Source organism: Schistosoma haematobium, chromosome 3, assembly GCF_000699445.3.
Source record: "Schistosoma haematobium chromosome 3, whole genome shotgun sequence".
In the NCBI taxonomy this organism is placed as follows: domain Eukaryota; kingdom Metazoa; phylum Platyhelminthes; class Trematoda; order Strigeidida; family Schistosomatidae; genus Schistosoma; species Schistosoma haematobium.
In genome coordinates this window covers 17658245-17681512 of record NC_067198.1, presented here as the reverse complement: position 1 = coordinate 17681512, position 23268 = coordinate 17658245, and the positions used below count along the sequence as shown (strand labels likewise).

Here is a 23268-nt window from a genome sequence, read left to right as displayed (position 1 = left end):
CAGCGTGCATCCACGATCCCGCACCCCACGAGATCCGAACCCAGGACTTATCAGTCTCGCGCCCGGCACTTAACCAACTAGACCACTGAGCTAGCCTGCATTTAATGGTGTTAATGTCTAACCTCAACCAATCTTCGATTGTACTGAGGTAGACCCCTGTTTCTATCCGACACAGATTAGCTACACTGGTCACGGCTTCTCACCAGAACTCCGAGAATTTTCTCACGAAGCTAGCCACTAGTGAGCACATGGTAATTACCAGTTTAGGTGTTGTGGAAATTGTTAAGTTTTTGACTGAGATCATGAGTCAATTGAAACTAGACCACCATGGAAAACCTGGAAGCACTGGACGGCCGTTTTGTCCTAAATTAAAAAATTCATTACCTAGCAAAAGTTCCAGTGTTATTTTTCAACAAAAAACAAAGATGAAAAAAGTAAGAAGTGGTATTAAAAAAACTGGAAGTATTCAAGGGATTTCTACGTGGATCTATCTGATTTTTTTCTTAATTTATCCTAATTATGATAAACATAGTAACTTTGAAGCATAACAAACAATTCGTGTATTCCATTATCCTATTGTGATCCTTTTATTACTTTTTTTCTTTAAAAAATGTAGAGTATAATTAGAACAAACATATACGAAAGTATTTCTGTTCAATGTCTTATTTTGTATATAAGTTGTATGAATGATGTGAATCAAAAAAGTTTAAAGAAATATATTACTAAAAATAACGAATAAATATCATAGAATGTATATACATTAGTTTGTATTCATCGGGCTATAGACGTTTACATACTTTCTAAATTAGGTGAAACTTTGTAAATGTTGAAATGCTACCCTAGTTAGGGAGAGAGAGATATGTTATTTTTACTATGGTGTGGTTTTCTAATTTATCATATCCGTGCAGAAAGTTAACAATAAGTTTATAGTTATATTTCATACATATGATTTCATTATTTACACGTTTTTGTGAAATGATATATACATATGATCTGTAATATAAGGGCATAATTATAGTAAGTAGTGTTTAGAAATTCATATAAACTGTGAAGTAATCGTTAAAATAGAAATACTTATGTTTGTTTTGAACAAGCTTTGTTGTTATTTAAGTGATGTATACTACTTTTTTTGATAGATATAAGTAGGATGTGATGCCAACAAGAAGTGGGATGTCTGGCAGCAAAAGATTGGGAAGATCGAATTGAAGACAAAAGGAACGTAAACAGAGAGTAATCGTAGTAACAACAGGAATGAAGGAACGATGGAGTTTGTTAGAAATAACTGGTGGAAGATGTGCACATAATGTATTAATGTGATTTTGCATTCAACAATAAGTTGGTATTCCTATTTGAGTGTTTCTTTACTATAGTTACATATACACCCTGTTGGATAACACATTACTTTCTGTTTTCTTATGCTATCCCATATTAGTGTGCAAGTTTGCAAAAATTTGACTTTTGTAAGTCACTAATTTATTTCACTTGGTGTTGTTTTACTTTCATCTTCCCATTGTTGTTCAGGACTGCAATCGTTCAGTCTCTTGTTAGCGTATCTGCATCCTGTGTGGATTGCCTCGATATAGCGTTAAGTCACAAGCTTTTTAAGAAAAGATGGATAGTGGCGAGCAGTGGGCTCCAGGATGCGCGTTTCGTCCTATTAAAAAGCTTGTGACCTAAGGTAATATCAAGGCTATAACGAGGCAATCCGCACAGGATGCACATATGCCAACAAGAGACTGATTAATTGCAGTCCTAAACAATAATGGGATGATACAAACAAATAACACCAACCGAATCAAAATAGTAGTTTTTTAATAATCTGTTACATACTGTTTCTCCGACTAAAGTTTTTTTTTCAAAATAGGATTCAGACTCTTAAAATAATCCGGGAAGTTGTTTAGTAAATATGTACATACATAATCATTCAGAAATAAATTCCAACAGTAAACCAAGTATTAAAGCCTGGTATGCACTGCATTATCTAACTATTTATTTCAACAAACTGGTTCTACAAAATGTCTGTGGTGTTGTGTGACCAATTCTTGCTGTTTATGACTTCTTTAGTCTTCCCGATCTCATTCTGATTAAAGTTACTACTCTTCTTTGTTTTCAACTTTAGTACTTAAGTTTGGCATGTCCTTTTATGGTTATATAACTGATTGTTTTCAAAACAACTTGTAAAACTGGACTTATGCAGTTGCGATTTAATTAATCACCATGTGGTTATATTTCTCACGAAAGTAGTTCTACGTGAAAATTCTTCATGACTTTGCACTTATTCTTATCGAATCATCATTTTTGAGTAAATATTCTAGAGAGTAACACAATTATTTATCAACCGTTCATTACAATTACCATGAAATATCACTATCCATGTAGGCGAGACAAAAAAACACTATTTTTCTCTAAATTTCAGCTTGACCGCATTACATTTTTATCAAGTTATAGATTTAACTATTCCATCTTACACGTGTCTGAACCATTGGAATGTAAACAAATAATATTTGTAATGGTAACTAATTTAATTGTTGTTTTTATCGTCAGCTAAATTTAAAATGCTTCAAGAAAAAAATCAACATCGTTAACTGAGTTTTCCTATTAAGAATTTCTGATTAATTTATTATTATTATATAACTACTATTATTAGCTCGATTCAGTATTATATTTTTGGTACAATATAGAATTCTCAGCACAAACTATTTCCGTTTCTTATTTCTTGATCGATATTTACGGTAAATACTGAGTGACCGCCAGTTAGATATTAGCGTTTCAGAAGTCGAAGTCTGTATAATATTCATTCTTTTCAATGCACATTACCATCCATCACGAAGTCTCCGATTGTAAATCTTTGTAACTTGTACAGCGAAATGTCGTAAACTTTTCACAAACTCACCTGAATAGGTTACCGGACTAACAGACATAATGATCTGCTAAAACAAACGAGAAAACAGATAACTTGTTGAGATATCTAGATGTCACGAACGGGTAGCCCAGATATTCAAGCAGGCCACTCGACATGCTGGCAAAACAACTATCTAGTATATATAAGTAATGTGAATTTAATTTGTACACTACTTTTATAAGTATACGTAATCAATTGGTTTTTCTTTTTTTTTGACAACTACAATAATTACATCAAACATCATTACAGTTTTCATCGAAAGTGTAGCATTATTGTAAAGAAGAAAACTATTCGACCTTTAAAACTTAACATTAAAATCAGTTATTGTCTTTAACATTTTATTTTACTAAACTAATTATTATTTGCGAGTGAATTAAATATAATTAGTATCAGAAGGGGTTTTGTGGAGATTGTAGTGATTTCAAGAGTTGAGATCATGAGTCAGTTGAAGCTAGAACACCATGGAAAATCTGGAAGCACTGGACGGACGTTTCGTCCTATTGTGTGACTCTTCAGCAGTGCGCGTCCACGACTCCGCCTCGCAGGATTCAAACCAAGGACCTTTCAGTCTCGCGCCAGGCGCTTAACCTGTAGACCACTGAGCTAACCGGCATCCAACGGTGTTAATGTCTAACTTTAACTAATCCACGAAATTGAGCGACACATCCACCATTGTCATCAGTAAGTTACTACCTCACAACTGACTTGGTTGAACTCCACTGGTCACTGCTTCGCATTAATCTTGTCTAAATGTGTTATATTTTCTTTTTTTGTATGATTTAAAGGAAATAATTGAAATTGTTTACACTCATGAGAATATGAAAAATGTCAGTGGTGGTTTGAATTCCGTCAAAATTACTTCTGTGTCATTAAAAGAAGAACAGAAAAAACAAAAACAACAGCAACAACAAAAAAGTCAAAATATAAATGATTCAACTTATCTATCAACTTATATACCGAATATACCATTGTCTTCAATATTTATGTCTAGACTGATGATAATAAAAGGAGATTTTGAAATAGCAAATAAACATTTAGAACATGTATTACATAGAAATCCATGTAAGTTATAATGTTATATGTAGATTATATTGAAATTAATATAAAAAGATAATTCGTATTAATGACAATGGATCACAAAAGTATACACTGATGTCATAATGTTCCATTAACAAAAATGTGATCTAATCTTGTAAAGATGAAAAGATTTTTTGTTGTTGTTAAAATACCAAGTAATTATAAATTTACTATTCTACGAAGTTACATTTCTTTATAGAATAGGAAATAGAGAATGAACAGTGTTGAAACGAAAGAACAATGTAGTCTAGGATGATTGACTGATATTTTGCAAATCAATTATTTACTGTATGGTCCTCAGATGTTCTGTAATTTTGTGTTCAAATACATCTATTTCTAATTTAGGTCACTATGAAGCTCTTTCAAGTTTGATTGATACTTATAGAAGATGTGGTTTATTGTCACGTATTCCAGAATATTTAGAAAAAGCTAAATCATATGATTCTCAAGCCGAAGTTTCATGTGGTTTGAACTACTGTCATGGAATTTATCATTTGTGAGTAATATATACTGTAACAAGTATTTTTTTTACTTATTAAAAAATTGTATTATATGTCAAGTAAGTTTTATACGTGACTAGGGACAGCGTTTCGCGATAAAAACTGTTACTATTAATAATCTGAAGCCTATACTATAATCATAACTGACAAACAGAAATCTCAAATTTTACTACGCACTTCAATACCTTTGTACAAGAAACTACTGAAGAATGATATGACCTTCACAGATTGAATTACATATCTTACAAGAACTATTTTAACTTTTAAATGCATAAGTTAAGAACAAATAATCTATAATTGATCGATGGATACAGATAATTACCAAACATGACATAATCAGAAATTTCACTCAACTTACAAATAGAATGAATTGAGTATATTCTGTGTTATTAGTATATCTAATTTGTCACATTATACCTTTCATCGAAATTAATAAAAGCCAGAATGACAATGTCAACAGGAAATATAGTCAGTTTTACTGTATAGAATGAAATGTTAAATAATAATGTGATTATTTGGTGTTATGTTGTGTATTCACTGAGAATAAACAATGATTCAGAATAATTATGTATATTTATATATCCTCAAATAATCTATGGAGATGCGATTTTCAACAGCATTTCTTGTTGGTTCAATGAGAGAAAGTTTTCAAAAAATATCGTTTATTACTAATTTCCATTAGGGAGTGTCTAAAATCTATGCTGTTAATTAATCAGTTTGAAGAACGCAAACAATCTTGATACCATAATACTTCGTCCAATTTAAGTTAAAAATTAATAAACAAATGAGTTGAACGTCCTAAAAAACAACTAAAATATTTAGCAGCCGATTTCTTTTACCTATCACCCGTCTTATGTAACTTATACTACACTGACCTTAACATGAAATGACAGCTAAAGTAGGAGTACAGTTTATAGTTGTTTGATCTATGCACGGTTTAATTCACAGTATCTCTGAAGGCTGAAGTGTTTTTAAAACCAGGGAAATACAATGTCGAAAGTTGTAAATGGTATGATTTAAAATTGCTCCTATGAACCTTGGTGTGCCAAATAGTCAATTTGCTTTCAAGATGTAAAACCTTTAGCTTTTGTAGAACAATTTATTTGAGGTTATTTTATACTTTGTTTTACAGTCATTAACTTCCTCCACTGTGTTGTTAAATATGAAAATCTAAAACAGGTATATACTAAGTCATTCTAAACACTAGACCAGCCACTGGTTACTGGTAATGTTATTAAGCAATAAGTCTGTTTTAGAAAGTTACGTGTTAAGCGTCCTATAAGCTACAGTTTAACGCGATCTTTAAGTTGAAGCCCTTATGACCATATATCACAATTATCTCTGTGTAACTAATGTACTTGTGATAGTCACAGAATATTACCAAATATTGTGAAGCAATTAAGTCGCTCAATGTATTTTATGTTATATTGTGTAATCCAGTTTAGTCTTCAACTTACTTCAGTACGTAAAATATAAATTCTTGGTAGTTGACTTTGACAATCTAATGCCATCTTATACAAATCTCCACAGACGCTACACATATTTGAAAGATGGATGAATTTTCATTGGATAAAAGTTACCTCTGTTAAAACTACATTGTTTTTTGAGTCAATGTATTGCATTAAATATACTTTGATACTTTGAACGATATAACTACAAGTAAGATTTCCGTCTTTTTATACTCTGAGCTATATGTACTCAGAATTAACTCTAAGTGGTATCTTCTTAAATCGATTCAATCTAAAAATTCATATTTGAAATGCACGAATTATTTCTTGTAGTATGCATCATAGACTGATAATCGTCGAACAACCATTGAAAACCAGGGATTATGAGTCAGATATTTTGTTCTAAAATGAAACTGGTCAGAGGTGGGTAGCCACGATCCTCACTACAGAAGATCGAACCAGATACCTTCGGTCTCGCGGCAAGCGCCTATTATTTAGGTTATTGTCCCAGCATTCATTCCGTAGTTTAAATGTTTAACCTCAATCATGTCATGATACTACCAAAGTCTCAGTGATGAATAGCTGCCTTATACTAAACATGGTTTGTCTTGTTTATCAAGGAATTAACCAAACTAACACTCCTTAAGCGCAATATATTAATTTACTAGTTTCGAAAAGATTATGATAATCAATTTGTTGTCTGTTAAATCTGAAATTCAAATAATCTTATATTCTAATATGTAACACTAATCAATATGTGAAGACATAGACATTAATTAGGTCCTTTACTTAATGATTACCAGTTGATGCACAATGGACTTGTTGTATGATATTTTGAAGATTTATATATCTTAATCATCACCAAAAATACATCTTTACAATAAGATCGTGATTTATTCTTATAAATGTAAAATCACACGTTTTTATATCTCAATCAAACATGACTCTTCCATAGAAATTCATGTTCACATATTAGTAGTATAGATATTACACATGGCTGATGTCCAAAAGTAACGGTAGTAAATTTAGTAAAAATCATTGAATTATGATCAATTTTCCATTTTGAATAGTTCCTCATAATTTAGCGAATATCATTCTAACTTTTATCTGGCAATATATCATGTTTAATTAGATTTATAATTCAGAATTATATTTTCTCAATTTATTATTTCTAGTTACTCAAGTGAGTTATCTATTGCTTTAAGTTATTTCAATCGATGCCGAAAAGATCCTGAATACACAGAAATGGCGATATACCGAATGGTTGAAATATGTATTAATCCAGATAATCAGTTATTAGGTACTGAACCTTTTTCACAATCTAATAGTAACAATAATAAAAATTCAAATGATTTTAACTATGGTGATGAGTTAACAAGAAACTGTAATATTGGTTATGAAACAGCTGAACAATTACTAAAGGTAAGGAAAGTTGGTCATTAAATTTTAAACTATTCATCATCCACACTTTTTAGTACTAATCTTAAGTAACGCACAGTTAGTGATTTAAGTCGTTTATTAAGTTGACGCGATGACATAACCTCTACCAGTGGTTAGGGATGTTAAGTGATGTTCCTGGAAATTCATCGCAGTGGCACAGACATAATCAATCTTTATTTTTCTCTTGCTCCTGAATCCTAGTATCTCTTCATACAGAAATTTTTACTGTCTTTTGGAATCATATTCTCAATGTTCAGTTATCTTTATTATCACTGCTACTACATCGTTTCAACCCTTTTACAATTTGTCTTGTTAATTTCGTCTTGTCATGACAATTTTGTATTTCAGCTTGAGCTAATGCATGTTTTTGTCAAGCATTACGTTTATTCTGACCGACTGAATGGACAATAGTCCTAGTAAAGAACATTATTTTCGTTATTTGATTAATGCTATTCTTTCTCAATTATTAAATAAAGATATATGTTGGTCAATAAACCAACTGAGCGATTGTTATATATACGATGAATATGAGAAAAAGTGATCAACAAGAAAATGCAACAGTTGTTCTAAATGTTAGTAAAGGATCCATCACGAAGTGAAAAACAATGAATAGTCCTATTTAATAAACAAAAATGATCTAAATGAGATAGAATTAATAGCGTATTGTCGAACTGAGTTTTTTAAAACTTTATTTAAATTAATATAGAGTATAACAGTTTTTTATCATTTGAGTTCATGAGTCAAACCTGAAAACGCTGGACGGCCGTTTCTTCTTGGTATGAGACTCCTAAGCTGTGTGCATCTACGATCCTACACGCGGTACTCGAACTCAGGACCTCCGGCCTTGCGCGCGAACGCCTAACCTCTAGACTAGGGTTGCGCAAGATCATGAATCCACCGAAGTTAGATATTAACACCGTTGGATTCCAGCTTGGTGATCTAGATGTTAAGAGTTCGTGTGCGAGGCCTAGGGTTTTGGGTCCGAGTCTCACCTGCGAAATCATGGATGTGAACTGTTAAAGAGTCCTACACTAGAATGGAACGAGCGTTCAGTGCTTCCAGGTTTTCAATGGTGGTTCAGCTTAGATTGACTCATGAATTTAACTTTTAAAGTTACTACTATCGCCACAAACCCCCATTCTGATGATAATGACATTTTTTATTTTCATTTTTGTAAAACTATTTCTATCACATTTTGCTTCATTTTCACTTTGTTTTTCTTTTACACTTGTCTGTAGGAATTGAAAGTGATTAAATTAAAAAGACGATATCGTTTTATTTCAGCCCTATTAATATTAACAACAAAAACGAAAGCACATTTAGAATCTGCTTTAGAAACATTTGCTGAAATGTCACATAAAGATGTAAGATATTTCGAATAGAGAAATGATAAATTAAATAATGTATTATACACTACATTCACCTTATGTTTTTACATGACATGTGATACTATTTGTTTTTACCGAAATACCTGTCATATATTTGTATTATTCCTTGGATTGATTTACTTTTAAACTGTAGTTTAATATTGTTTTAATCTTTTTGCAATTCGGGGTTATTGCATCATTGTTCAGAATTTTATGGTTTGCTTTGATTTATTTATTGGCATTAAAACAAATTGTGCGATATGAGTTTTATATCACATAACTCGTTTCATTTAGTAAATTCAACCGGTAAATCCACAAAGCCCCTGTACCTACAGTAACTATTTACTTACTGGTGACTAGTTTCCGTAAGAGATTCTTGGAATTGTGATGGGGAACCGTGACTCGTAAATTCCAATCACGTCTGATGTAAGACAGTTACTTGCCATGGGCATTAGAACACGAATACGCAAAATCGCAAATCGATCGAAGTGAGAAATTTAAATAATTGTACGGAAGCCTTTTCAGTAGTTTATATGCTACGCTCATGGAATGAAGTTTGAAAGTCCTAGGTTCAATTCACCATGATGTTGTTGGGAATAAGCAATACGAAAATGTCCCGTAACACAATGAAACAGTTGTCCAACTATTTCTGATTGCTCGATAGTTACCTAACTTTGATTTCTCCATAGTATAAACTATACAAGTCTGCAGATACAAACAAAAAAATCTGTCGTAGCTGTTCAGGATTTGCAAAATGAAAACATGGAATAAATAATTGATAATTAAACTAGTCTACATTTAATTAAACTAATGATAAATCTAAAATATAGAAATAAGCAAAATAATCCACTACAGTATATTCCCATTAATATTCACTAAAATTCATCCATCATAAATATCTATATTCTAATGTTTAGTTATCCATGTCCAACTTAATATTCTCAACCGATAATTAGGTGTATAGTATCCACATAAAAGAAAATTATTCAATACCTCATATTTCTATAATGTTTCAATAAAAATATAAACTATTTATCGAGTTGGTAGGTATCATTACCAAAGTTTGACTCGATAATTTCGAATAAATTAGGCATTAGGTAGATTGTTATAAATAAATAATATATTTGTAATATCCCTGTGAGTAGAAAAATTAGATATTCTGTCGTTTCGTGACTTGATATAAGCCACTTCCTCAGTGAATAAATAACCAAATCAAAATTAACCCGAATTTAAATAATATAAAGGAACAATCTACCTACATATCGCTTATCATTCACCTTGGCCGAAATGACATGACATTGATTTATTCAGATATGTATTTTGATTGATCACATAATATTCTTGTTGTTCCGTTGTACTATTCGTAACTATCATCTTGATAATTAATATTCAAATGAAACCAGTCTAAGAATATTAGTGAGCCTTTTACTGTTAAACTATTCAAGTTATTTTTAAAATATTTTAACATAGTTTAAATACATTTTACACTACTTAATCGAATAACATCTGATTCATCTGTACTGTTTTTGGTGTTCGTTCGGTATCGTTTACAAATAATAGAACTGTAACGAACTTTCTAAAACAATCATTGGAACCTGTTCAGTGACACATTGAATAATTATTTGACTAAACTTTAAGTCTTGAAAAAAGAAAACTCAGGTATTTGTGGGAAAGCTTTGTATCATTAACAGGAGAAATATTCTCTTCGGATAGAAGCAAAATACTATATATAAGAGTAGACTAAAGGAAATATAATAAAAAAAACACATGATATTTTGTTCGTCATCAGTAAATTGTATGCAAAAGCGCGGGAAAATGTAAATCCTAAATTCGAATATGAAATAAATGATACCTAATAATTTCACTTGTGGATATATTTAAAAATGATTTTTAAATATAGAAAAATTTCTTGGCTAAATGTAACCTTGAGTTTTGTTTATTTTTTTATTTCTAACTAACAACTGGATCAGTCATTTCGTAGAGTTTATGTCGTGATTGTTCGAGACATTGATTATTAAACTTTAATATTACATCTAATAGAATATTTTATTTTGTTAGATGTATTCCACTGACTACTGCAAGGCTTTAGAATTGATAAAGACACTTCCAGTTATTGAAATTACAGTAGATCTTAATCTAGTAACTTTATGCCGAACAAGCAATACAAAAATGAATTAAAACTTTACCCCATTGAATAAGCCAGTGACTATCTACACTCAGTAGCTAAGTGGATAACGAGATGGAGTTTGAAGCGGACGGTACTGCGTTCGACTCCTGGAGTGAACATTAACTCTAGGATGCGTGTACATCCTGCTGACGTGTCAAAAATAGGATGAAACGCGCGTCTTGGATTCTACTGCCAGCCACCATCTATCTCGGCTTATAAAGTCCAGTGCCCCCATATTATTAGACATGATTTGTCGTATATTAAATTGAAACCTCAATATTTGAATTAGTTAACCCTAGGAATTTTTTTTATTTATTTATACGTCTGTAGCCAGATAGCGTGGCCCCTATTTATGGTGCAGCTGTTTGTTATATACAATTAAAACAATGTCAGAAAGCCAGAAATCAATTGAAGCGATTAGCAAAAGTATCTTGGAATTTTCAAGTAAAATTCTAATTTAATTATTTATTATATAAATTTGTTTTACACAGTTTTTCAAAGTTATTCAAATTCTAATGAAAAATGATTGATCTTACTTTCAACAGTTTTATTAGCGTTAATATATAAATAACATAATATAAAATAATCAAATCATCGATATAAAACTTCTGGATTAATCATTTAACTAAATGATGATTTCTTTGGGTCATTTATATCAACTTTGAATTAGTTTTACAATGATTAGATCTGATAGTTAGTGAATATCTACAAAGACATTGAAGACATTACAAAATAAATGAAATTGGATAGTCATTGAAAATTAAAGAATATTGGATATCTGTCTAGTATTACCATTCAGTATTAAGGACAAAATCTGGATCTAAGTACTTATTCTAGTTAGATGAAAAGTAAATTTGGAAAAAGGCTTGTACTTTTAAATTTTGGATTGCTATTGATAAAAGGTCTTTGAATTTGAAGAAACGAAGATCATCTATAGTCGTTACTAATAATAGCAATAGTTGTTGAAAAATTATTACTGTAGTTTTGGGTAAGGATGCTTTGGAGGTAGAAAAAAATAGCCTGAAGATATGTTTTAAAGGTGGCTGTCTATCTCTATGACACTCATAACGTATAACCATTTGATGAATGGAACATTAATTTCTAAATTTAAACCCTCATTGTTGGCTTAACAATATAATACATAGTATCGCGGATTAGATATGTTTACTACCGCTGTGTTTTGAAAACTGTTAGCCTTGTATTACAGTAGGTTTCTGAGTTTTATCATGCTTTGAAATTAATGCCGAATATATGAGATATCATTACCATCATGGTTGTTCTATCAAAACATTGTAAATCGTGAGTAAACTTATTTAGCATCCATTCATTTTGAGAAACTTCAACTGACTAGGTCTTCCTAATAACTACAATGATGAAGCGTTCACAAGTCAATAATCAGTTTCTTTAATCGCAACAAAACCATGTACAAAGTGATGGCCTTGTTTCACCATATATATACAATATTTTAGAAACACTAGTGATAAAATGATGGTATTAAATCTCCATATAAAATCATTCACTAAAATCAAATTAATCCATTACTGTTTGATTGATGTAAAAATAAATACAATCAAACAAATTTCAAAATAATCCCTTTCGATCAGTATTCTACCTGACTATATTTGTTTGTCACAATATAAGTAAGGCTTCTAATGTTTACCACTGGGTCATCTTTACTATAAAATTCAGAGGTTTTTTTCATTGCTTATATAGCTTGTGAGTGCGAATTGTTAAGGTGACAGAACATTTATCTAGTCTCTACCAAATTTTATATGAAGTATCAATCGATATATTAAGTTGTGATGATTTCTTGCTTTCATAACCTGTATTCCACTAACTTTGAATATTTTCATGGAATTTTTTTCTGTACAAAAATATTTAACAACTACTGAAGTATTAACAGAGAAAGATAATGGCTAGCAGTACAATCCAAGATGCGCGTTTTATCCTATTTGGAACTCAACTGTGGGATGCAGGTATATCTAGCTGACGAGTCCCAAATAGAACGAAACACGCATCCCGAATTCCACTGCTAGCCACTATCCATCATTGCTTATAAAGGTTGTGACTTAAGGCAATATCGATGCATTCCACATAGTATGCACATATACCAACAAGAGACTGATCAATTGCAGTCCTAAACAACAATAGGAAGATATAAGCAAACAATACTAAGTGAACTACTGAAGTGTTTGTTATTACGACTAAACATTTTTCATATCAAATTCATTTGTAAGCAAATGAAAATTTATGGTTATGTACATGTTTTATTTGTTAAGATGAAACTTTATTACATCTACGCTTAGCAAAAAGAAAAAAATTACATAAAAGAAATAAATAAGTACCAGAACATTGTACAAATGTTGAATAAAAAAACAATTCCAATGAAACAATCGGTTACTATTCATTCTGTTTCCATACAATTTTGTTTACATACTTTAAGACGTTAAAAGGTTACACATAATCTATATATATATGAATATGTAAACTTTTCACCATTCAAATACAATTTCTTTTTGTTTACTGTTACCAGGCTTTCATATTCTATCGTATTAAATAGAATAAAAAAGATAATCCAATGTATTAATCATAATAACATTACTATTATAACATTCCTTTGATATAACGTTTCTATAAACTATCCTTATTTCGATTGTAGTAATGACAAAATGATCATAGATGTAAAGTGAATTAAACTAATATGTTAAATAAATCGTTAGTGTGAGCTTTGATTATTGTTGCTACTATCTCTTTTCACTAGAGAGAAAAGTATAAGTCATTGTGAAGGATACATTTTTTAGTTTTCCTTCAATTTTTTTTCAGTTTTACTGTTAACCTCAGATGTGATTGGGATGAAGATTCCTGTTATCTTTATGCTTAATTAAAACTATTATAAGTTAATAACGGTACTAAAAATATTCACATTTTATAGCCTTATCAGTACCAGTTAATCGAAATACCACATAACAAGGAATGACCGCCTAATGACTTCAATAAAATAAACATTATCCAGTCAATCACTCATTTAATTTCTAAAATTATCGCGGATTAAGTTTCCAAACTTTTGTTTATGTGTGTTCGTTTTGGAGCCTTTCGTTTCTAAAAACAGTGGCCACTTTACTTCTTTCTGCATCCAGTTTATAACTAACAGTATTTTACTATTCGACATTTAAAAATAGCTACCTATTAACTGTTACCTGAAATTTACTGATACAATAATGCTCAATTCGATATCTTCGTCAAATTGTAATAGCAAACAATGTAAGAAGATATGTGCTGGTTTATATAAACTTAATTTATGAAATGAATTCCTTCTGAATATATTCGGCATATTGCTTAGCATACAAAATGATAATGCTGCTTAAAATGTTCATGAAATACATATCTTTACAAATGTTATCCTAAATTTAGACATTTCAAAATGTACTACAGAGTATTATGGTGGTTTCGCAGTTTGAATAGACGAAGTTTACAAATATAAATGATTAGATAACAACTTAGCAACCTATAGATTCATCACTCGCCTCGAGGCTTGAAAGTCCTAGATTCAATCCCTGGTGTGGTTACGAATGCACGGTCCTGGGATACCTCACGCTAGGATAAAATAGTTATTCAGTTATTGTTGATTTTTCACAATACCTTTGATGGTTACGTCGTTACTGGCACAATATATAAATTTGAATGTTATGAATAAATTTGTGAGTCCACATACTCGCCAAAACAAACTGTCTTGTATTATGTCAATAAAATTAATAAATAAAACCCATTCTGATACTAATCAGCATATGCTAACTAATGACAGGCTTCAAGAGGTATTTCATGGAGTTCTAGTGAGAATCAGTGGCCAGTGGAGTTCAACCGGGTCTGTCGTAGAGTCAATTACTCACTGAAGACAATGGTAAATCTGTTGCTAAATTTCGTGAATTACTTGAAGTTAGACATTAACACCATTGGATGCCGGCTAGCTCAGTGGTCTACAGGTTAAGCATTCGCGCGCGAGACGTACAGTTCCTGGGTTCGAATCTCGCGGCGCGGGATCGTGAATGTTCACTGCTGAGGAATCCCACAATAGGATGAAACGGCCGTCCAGTGTTTCCAGGTTTTCCATGGTGAACTAGTTTCAATTGATTCATGATCTCAACTATTGAAATTACTATAATATCCACAAAAACCCCTTCTGAAAATAATGAGTTGTGAAATATATAGTTTAAAGATTGTGTAATCGAGTAAATTCAACTAATCAAACGAAATGGTATTCCATACAATCAATGAGTAACATTAAACATTATACATTACTCAGCTTTTTTACGGTATTAGCACTAAATAAAAAAATAACCTTGATCTTATTAATAATACAAGAAGTGAATAAAATAAACACTATATTCATAATGTTGTCTACTGGGGTACAAAAATTTACAAATCCCATTTCATTTGTGATATACAATACATTTTAGACTGGAAATGCTTATAACAATCTGAATAATTTGCATTTAGAATAAACAAAGTAACATACATTTTAATTATTAGGAATCAATGAAGCTTTCATCAAGATAAATTATGGATAATAATGACATTATAATCCATATATATTGAACATATTTTGGAAAAAAAGTTATTGTTTCCAGTGACTGACGTCATTCTTTAACTTGGCCTCCTGATTGCTTATTTCCAACCTTTTCATGTAATAGTTCACCATTGGATATTGAGGTATCAAGTGGTACAGTTTGTGTACTACACATTATAGCAACTTGAGACTATAAAGCTTTCTAAATGAATTGATAAACTAATTATTAATATTCAATGGCAGTCAGTAGGTCAAATAGAAAGATTTTTATAATATGGGAATTCATAATGTGTGCAATCTACTGGTCTCTACTTTCACATAATGAAAAGTTTTCACTTCAGCCAGTGTTTATCAAGTTTACACTTATAAGTTACTAATCTGTCAATTTTACGAATAAAATTTACTCATTAAAGTAAAATTCTCATAGTGGTTGGATATTTTTAATAATTATTAATACATTTACTAACGCAACTGACTTTTCAGTTACAGGTTGGTGTACTCAATTTGTGCCATACATTTTTAGGTGTATAAGAGTTAATGATAATACCTTACTGCTAATCTGTAACTTTATCGTTGAAGCCCACATATTTTATAAGTTACGTCTTTATTCTTTCTAAACAATATTTATCTAAATTGTCCGATATTTCGTTTAACTTTGAACCTAATAAAAAGACCACTAAACAATTAATGTATGTTATACGTATATTCATCAATATTAAAACATATAGTTTGATAAAATTTGGGCGCCATATATAGACTAGACATTATTTGTGAAAATTGTATTTACAATAATCTCAGCTATTGAAAGTTCAGACAAGTTTGCTCAACGAAACGTTGGGATTATTTATGTATCAACCGCTGAGATTATTTAAAATATAATCATCACAAATAATTAAAATATCTGTTCTTTTAGTCTATAGTTTCACAACACATTCCCATATTCATTATATGTGAAAATTATATTTGAAATAATCTCAGTGATTGAAACTTAAATAATTCCTACGTTTCGTCCAGCTAATTTGTCTGGACGTCTTTAGGGTAATAATCAAAATCAAAAGTATGGCACAAATTGATTTTGATTGTTACCTTGAAGACGTCCAGACGAATTAGCTGGACGAAACGTGGGAATTATTTAAATTTCAATCACTGAGATTATTTCAAATATAATTTTCACATATAATGACTTCCCTTTACTCGGCGCCCAATTTCTGTCAAACTATTCGTTCTAATCTTGACGAATATTCGTATAAACATTCCCATATTATTTTCCTGTCAATTGTTTTTTTCTCTATATGCGTGATTAAAACTGGATCTGATTTGATAGGCTCTAAAACATGAGTAATAGCATAATTTATGTAAAATTTGGTTATTTATCAAACTTTGAACTACATAGAAATAATTGTATAACAAAAACCCCTAATAAGTGTAAATGAACGAACAGAATGAAACGATCCTAAAATACGCTGTGATATTGTTAGATGTATAGGAAGAGGACTCTGTAAATTTAGATATATATTCAATGATATATATGAGTGTGATTAGTTTATGCTCTGAATCTTTCATACGAATAGTCTGGCATTAATGTATTTAACTTAATCTTTCGTACTATTGTTATATTTACCATTTTAACCTTATCGTCTAGAGTAAAAGATAAAACTCTTTAGCATTGGAGACTCACGACCACGCCATGTCGGGTATGCGACAGTTATTCATTACAGGTAATGGATAATAAACGCGCAATACTGCTGATTGCTTAAAATTAAAATAAGTATACCACTGGAAGCTGGTTTATTTTTCTAAAGATTAATTGGTTATGAGCAAAGTCGGTTCTGAATTTGTTTGTTTGTGGCAATGTTCTGGATGTGCACTGCTAATGATTCTCATGCTAGAACTAAATAGGACTCCAGTGATTCCTAATTTTTAGTGCTAATTTAGCTAAGACCAGTTTTTGACTTAAACTATAACAATTAAGTTCAATGAATATACAAATTGATAATTCTAAATAAAGAAGAGAAAAAGTAATATAAAGGTAATATGAAATTCTCCTGAGACTGTAAAGTTATTTGCAGATTACTAGGGCAGATACAAGATGAGAAAAGAATTATTCTGTATGCATTAAAGTGATTTGAGTTTTCTTATGCCCTAAGCTTCTATTGACTTTGAAGAAACTCACAAACTGTTCAGTCTTTTCGTATATAATTACTCATTGATATATTTGTCATTGGTTGCACAACATGGCAGCTTTCAAAACATCAACTACTACTGTTATTGTTATTGAACATTTTTAATGTCTTTGTTTTAAATTTTCAAATTTGATTAGGATGCTGAAGAATTAGAAAAATCATGGTTACTTTTGGTTGATATGTATATGCAAAGTGGTAAACTTGAAGTTTGTCTGGAGCTATTAAAAAAATGTCTCAAGTATAATAAGGTAAGAGAATTATTGTAACTAAACGTAATGAATATAAGATTATTATGTTATACTGTTCAACTGTTCCCAGTTATTGTTTAAAAAACCTGTATGAGTTTAATGTTATATGCTGTCTCAGTGAGTTCCATACTGTCAATGCAAGAGCTAAGTAAAAAAGCGGTTACGTGATCAGTCTACGGTATGCCACCATAAAAATAATCACATGTTTTATATCACCTTAGTAAGCCTATAACTGTTATTATTGTAACATCCACATATGATTTATTCTAACCTTTGGACAGATGAATTATTCGAATCTTTCCAGTTACTCTGTCACCCAGATATTTTCTCATACCAGTTAACCAGTGTAACCTTGAGTATCCTATATGCCTGTACGTATGGCGGTTCATATACGTCATGTGTTCTAAACATGAATTACAAAAGATAAGTCGTCTAATTATTCCCGTAATCAGTGTATTATGGACCTCCAATCGCTAAGTCCTTTATTGCTTGTCTGCCGTTGAGCATTAGCAAATCTGAAATACACTTAATTCAAATACATTTACAATTCGACATTTTGTATACAGTTGTGGTAAACGTGTCAAGTCGACAGAACATACTCGAAGTTAAGTAGGAATGTAAACCATTAGGCTCAAACTCAGTGGACTCGAATATAAGATGCTTCATGCTAATTTCTCAGTCCCTATGTCCGAATAATCCTGGTATTGTGGAAGTGAATTGCTAAATATAGTGAAACAGATATCTAGAGTTCCCTGATTTTTTATTGTTACTTAACGAGAGTTAATGTGCAATGTAAACTACGGAATTCACCAGTTTACACAAGCTCTTATTCTAAAAAGACGTTTATTTTAGATAAGTATTTGTTGATTACTTGAGGTTATTCAAATCATATCTTTATAACTATGAAACTTAATGACTCAAGAGGCAATCAATGCTCCTTCTCAACAGAAACCAGTATCAATTCTAGTGAGATCTTTCACTGCGTTCTTCAGAAACAACAATATGTCACTTTTAACTGAATCCCCGTGATCTTAACTGAGTTATTGTTTCAGTTGTATTTTCTTAATTCTCAATGATCAATTTTCAAGCGATGTATTTCTCTTCTGAATTTCATCACATCATTATTTTTGGATTTTGATGTTATTATGTAACAGATACATTATGTTTTTTAAAATAAACAAGTAATATATATATATATATATATATATATATATATATATATATATATATTTGTTAGTTCAAGTAAGTAACACCGAAATGTTTTCATCATTTTAATCTTAAATACTTTTATTTTATAACATTTGTAGTTTGGTTATTATTTATTTGAACAGTCAGTTCAAGTTTTACCGACCTAAAAGTTCTACTTATCAAACACAACAAACCAGTTAAATGGAAAGTATTCCTACTAATATTTTGAGGTTTCATTAAAATCATGAACCGATCCATGTTAGACCACCACTGAGAAACTGGAAGCACTGGACGTCCTTTTCGTCCTAATATGGGACTCATCAACAGTGCGCATCCATGATCCCGCGCGCTGGCCTTGAAACCAGAACCTCCGATCTCGCACACAAACTCTTAACCTCTGGACCACTGAGCCGGCATCCAGAGGTTTCAATTTTAACTCCAATCAATCCACGATGTCGCGCGGTTTAAGATTTCCATAGTTAGATTTTATATTTTTGAAGTCAGTTTTCAGGAATATAAATATTCAATTTATTTTACTTTTTCTGCTTTTAATGCATCCTATAGATATTTCCAGATTAGTAATAATCAATATTATACATTTTTTAACAAGCTAATTTTCTCTTCTAGATAATATCATGATTATCTTACAGCAGCGGCTTTAAATTTTGACTGGGATAATGTAATCTCTCAATTATCCTAACGAACATTATGTGAAATTAGATCTCAGTGACTTTACATCCTTTTTGGATAGACCTTAAATAATGGGTACTGTAAAGTGCGATTTTGTCATAAAACCATAGGCCTAAGAACAAAACTGGATATTATTCATTAAGGTTTAAAACATTACAATAATGGCGTTGTGCAACATTTATCATTCAGTTTATCCTGATGTGTGTCGTCGTTGTAAAATTTAGCATCACTCTATGTTCTGATGAAATAAGTATTATGAAAAATAACATTTTTAACAAGGTTTATTAATCATATTAGGTAAAAATATATGTTTTGTACTTCAATATCGTATCACCGCACGTGGTTAAGCAAGTCCAGTTCTAATTTATGTATTTTAATAGCTAGTTTGTGGTTCAATTCAATTTATCTATCAAGTGCATATTTGTGTACCTAGCTTTAAGGCTAATGGCATTATTCAGCTCCTCAGACTAAGTCAATGGAATGCGGCCTTGATCTGAGACCCTCTTGTTGAACGTAGACTATTACAGTCCTGAAACTTATGCTTCTAGGGTCTGTTGTTTTTTAGCTGAGCAAGTAGTCAAAGTGATCTATTATGTCAATTTATGTGCGAAAAAAGTCATATTCGGTGGTTTAATATAATGATGCTATCAATCATAAATATTTGTCTTTATTAAAATTATTATTTGGTCTATAAAAGCATTATATAATGCATCATAAAACAAATTATCCATCATCTTATTATGAATTATCTACTGGGAATACATTTTCAAGAGTATTTTCATTATCTATGAAGTTATGTTTTCATCAGTGTGTAATTGTTTGATCGTGCTTATTAAATGGCTGATAATATGTGGTTAATCGTAAAACAATAAACCTGGTAAAAATGAATTTACCGACCATTATTCAGGTATATTCGGTAAACTGATCTAGTCAAACTACCCAAAAAATAATTCCCACCCCTACATGGGAGCTGATAAATATGAGTAATTATTATCATACCATCAATATTACATTTTATGAACTGTTTGTACATAAAATAACAATAACCTCATACAGAAACGGTCTAATTCGTGGTAATCATCCTTTTTTAAAATCAGCAATTCCTACCTTGATCATAAAAGTGTTTGTTATTTATGATATTATAGAAGGTACCATGTAAATTCTATGCAATTGTAATCACAGGAGATTAATTAAACAATTAAATCTCCACATGAATGACCTAAGGGACATACGTTTATACCCAGCAGATTACTACCGTTTCAAAAGAACTTCACATTCCACTTATATGAGAAGTAAATGCAACAGCAATCATTAAAATATCTTGATTATTTTTGTGTAATTAACTCTATGATAAAAAAAGTATTACACTTTATACTTATGGGAATTGACAAAAATCATAATTTTATTTGATTATTATTTATATCACTACAAAGAGTATTGGGAGCAATCATTTCGATCATAGCAAAACTTAATTACATAAGAAAATATAGTACATGTAAACTTGCCTGAAACTTACTACATTTTCTTTGCAATTGTTAGATTATATATATATGGCGGCCTGCTTGAACATCTGGGCTACCTGTTCCTACAATCTAGATATCTCAACAAGTTATCTAATTTTTTTTGTTTTATTACATCATTATGGATATTAATCACATAACCTATTCAGGTACGCTTCTGAAAAGTTTACAACCTTTCGTTGTACAGGTTACAAAAGTCCAAATCAGCGATATTGTAGTTGCTATTAATATGCAGCAAAACGAATGTATAATATATATGTCGATTGACTGAACTGCTAACTTCTAAATAGCGACCACTCAATATTTATCGTCAGTAGCGTCCAAGAAGCAAACGCCCGCGCGCGAGACTGATAATTCCTGGGTTCGAATCTCGCGGGGGCAGGATCGTGGATGCGCATTGCTCAGGAGTCCCATACTAGGACGATAGAGCCGTCCAGTGCTTCCAGGTTTTCCATGGCGGTCTGGCTTTAATTGACTAATGATTTCAACTGTTGGAAATCCTATGTTGTAATAAAAATATTGAATAAAGCAAATAATAATAAATTATTTTCCTGACAATTTCGTCTGTCAAAATTTGCTGTTTTCTATAAATCAACGTTTAAAAAAAACATGTTTTCAAAAATAATTTAACTCATTTGCTAAGATTCTAAACATCACTGCAGACGAGAGTTCAAAAGGAATCATGTCTCTATTTCTATACTGTTTACTTTTAATTTTATATCTTCCAATTAAAGAACTATTTGTTAGACGCATATACATGTTGACACTCAGTAAATCTGTAACAAAACTAAACATAATTGATAAAATAGGTTAAATAAGAAAGATTAGTTCAGCGAAGAGTTCTCTTTTCGGCGAATTCATTTTCAAAGATGTACAACCGTAAATATATACACTTATTTTTACAGGATGATAGTAATACTGATTATAAACTTCTGTTAGACATGGTGACATTCTTCGCAGCAACATTGCGAATCGTATTCTCCAGCCGACCACTGTTCACTAATAATCTTAAAGATAAATTATCGCATCTGACCAACTCACTGTGCATTTACCAATTTACCTGCTCTTGTAGAGCTAGGTATATAGGTCGTTCGATGTGTACTTTATCCAAAAGAATTCAAGAACATTGTCTGGCGTGGCTAAAAAGAGCAGGCAACGGCTCAATAAGAAGTTCAATAATCGAACACCTAGTGAACACAGGTTACTCAATCAAGACAGACTCTGCGTTCAAAGTCATCTACAAGGTGAGTATAAGTCTTCCAAGGACAATTAGACTGCATCTTCTTTGCATTGCCGAGGCAATAGCCATACATCTGGAAAAACCAGAATTGTGTGTGCATAAGAGACTGGTACAGCCTCTTCTTCTACCATGGTCTTAATGTCTTATAATTTTTTTTCTTTTTCATACTCTTCTTCCATTACAACCATCTACTTCACCTTCCATCTTCCCCTTAAATCCTCTACCCCCAACTGGTTTATTTTGTTTCCACGACCACTCTGATTACATTTAATCTCAATTTCAACATTTTATCGTATCATGCTGAGCCATCCTTTCCCAATGATAACTTCCCTATCTATCTGTTGATGAATACTTAAGCCATTACAAATTAAACGATTATTGGACTTCCCTTATTTAAAAAAATTTTTTTTAATACCTTTGTTTATTTAACCTCACTGTCACCATGTCTAACAGAAGTTTATTATCATCCTGTAAAAATAGGTATATATATATGCGATTGTACAGCTTTGAAAATAAATTCGCCGAAAAGAGAGCTCTATACTGAACTAATCTTTCTTATTTAATGTCTTAATGGGTGTTTTCTTTCCGTTTACTAAAAAATAGGACAACTTTTAATGAAAATTTGTAAAAATTACATTGTTACGTAATAACATTGTGAATTCCATACATTTGTAAATTCGATTTATTTTTATATAGAAAAGACATGAGAATGCTGATATTGTTGTTGTGATTGT

At 31.1% G+C, this 23268-nt stretch overlaps 1 protein-coding gene across 1 annotated transcript in view; it reads left to right on the top strand.

Annotated features, from left to right (window-relative positions):
- TTC21B (Tetratricopeptide repeat protein 21B) overlaps positions 1 to 23268 on the top strand; it is a gene marked incomplete at both ends in the record, with an annotated part of 67746 nt that overhangs the window by 38961 nt on the left and 5517 nt on the right. The window contains 6 exons of the mRNA XM_035731662.2: positions 3688 to 3964; positions 4325 to 4475; positions 7103 to 7349; positions 8606 to 8731; positions 11232 to 11345; positions 17786 to 17896. Coding sequence (XP_035585777.2) covers positions 3688 to 3964; positions 4325 to 4475; positions 7103 to 7349; positions 8606 to 8731; positions 11232 to 11345; positions 17786 to 17896 — 1026 coding nt within the window. The remainder of the gene's footprint in view (positions 1 to 3687; positions 3965 to 4324; positions 4476 to 7102; positions 7350 to 8605; positions 8732 to 11231; positions 11346 to 17785; positions 17897 to 23268) is intronic.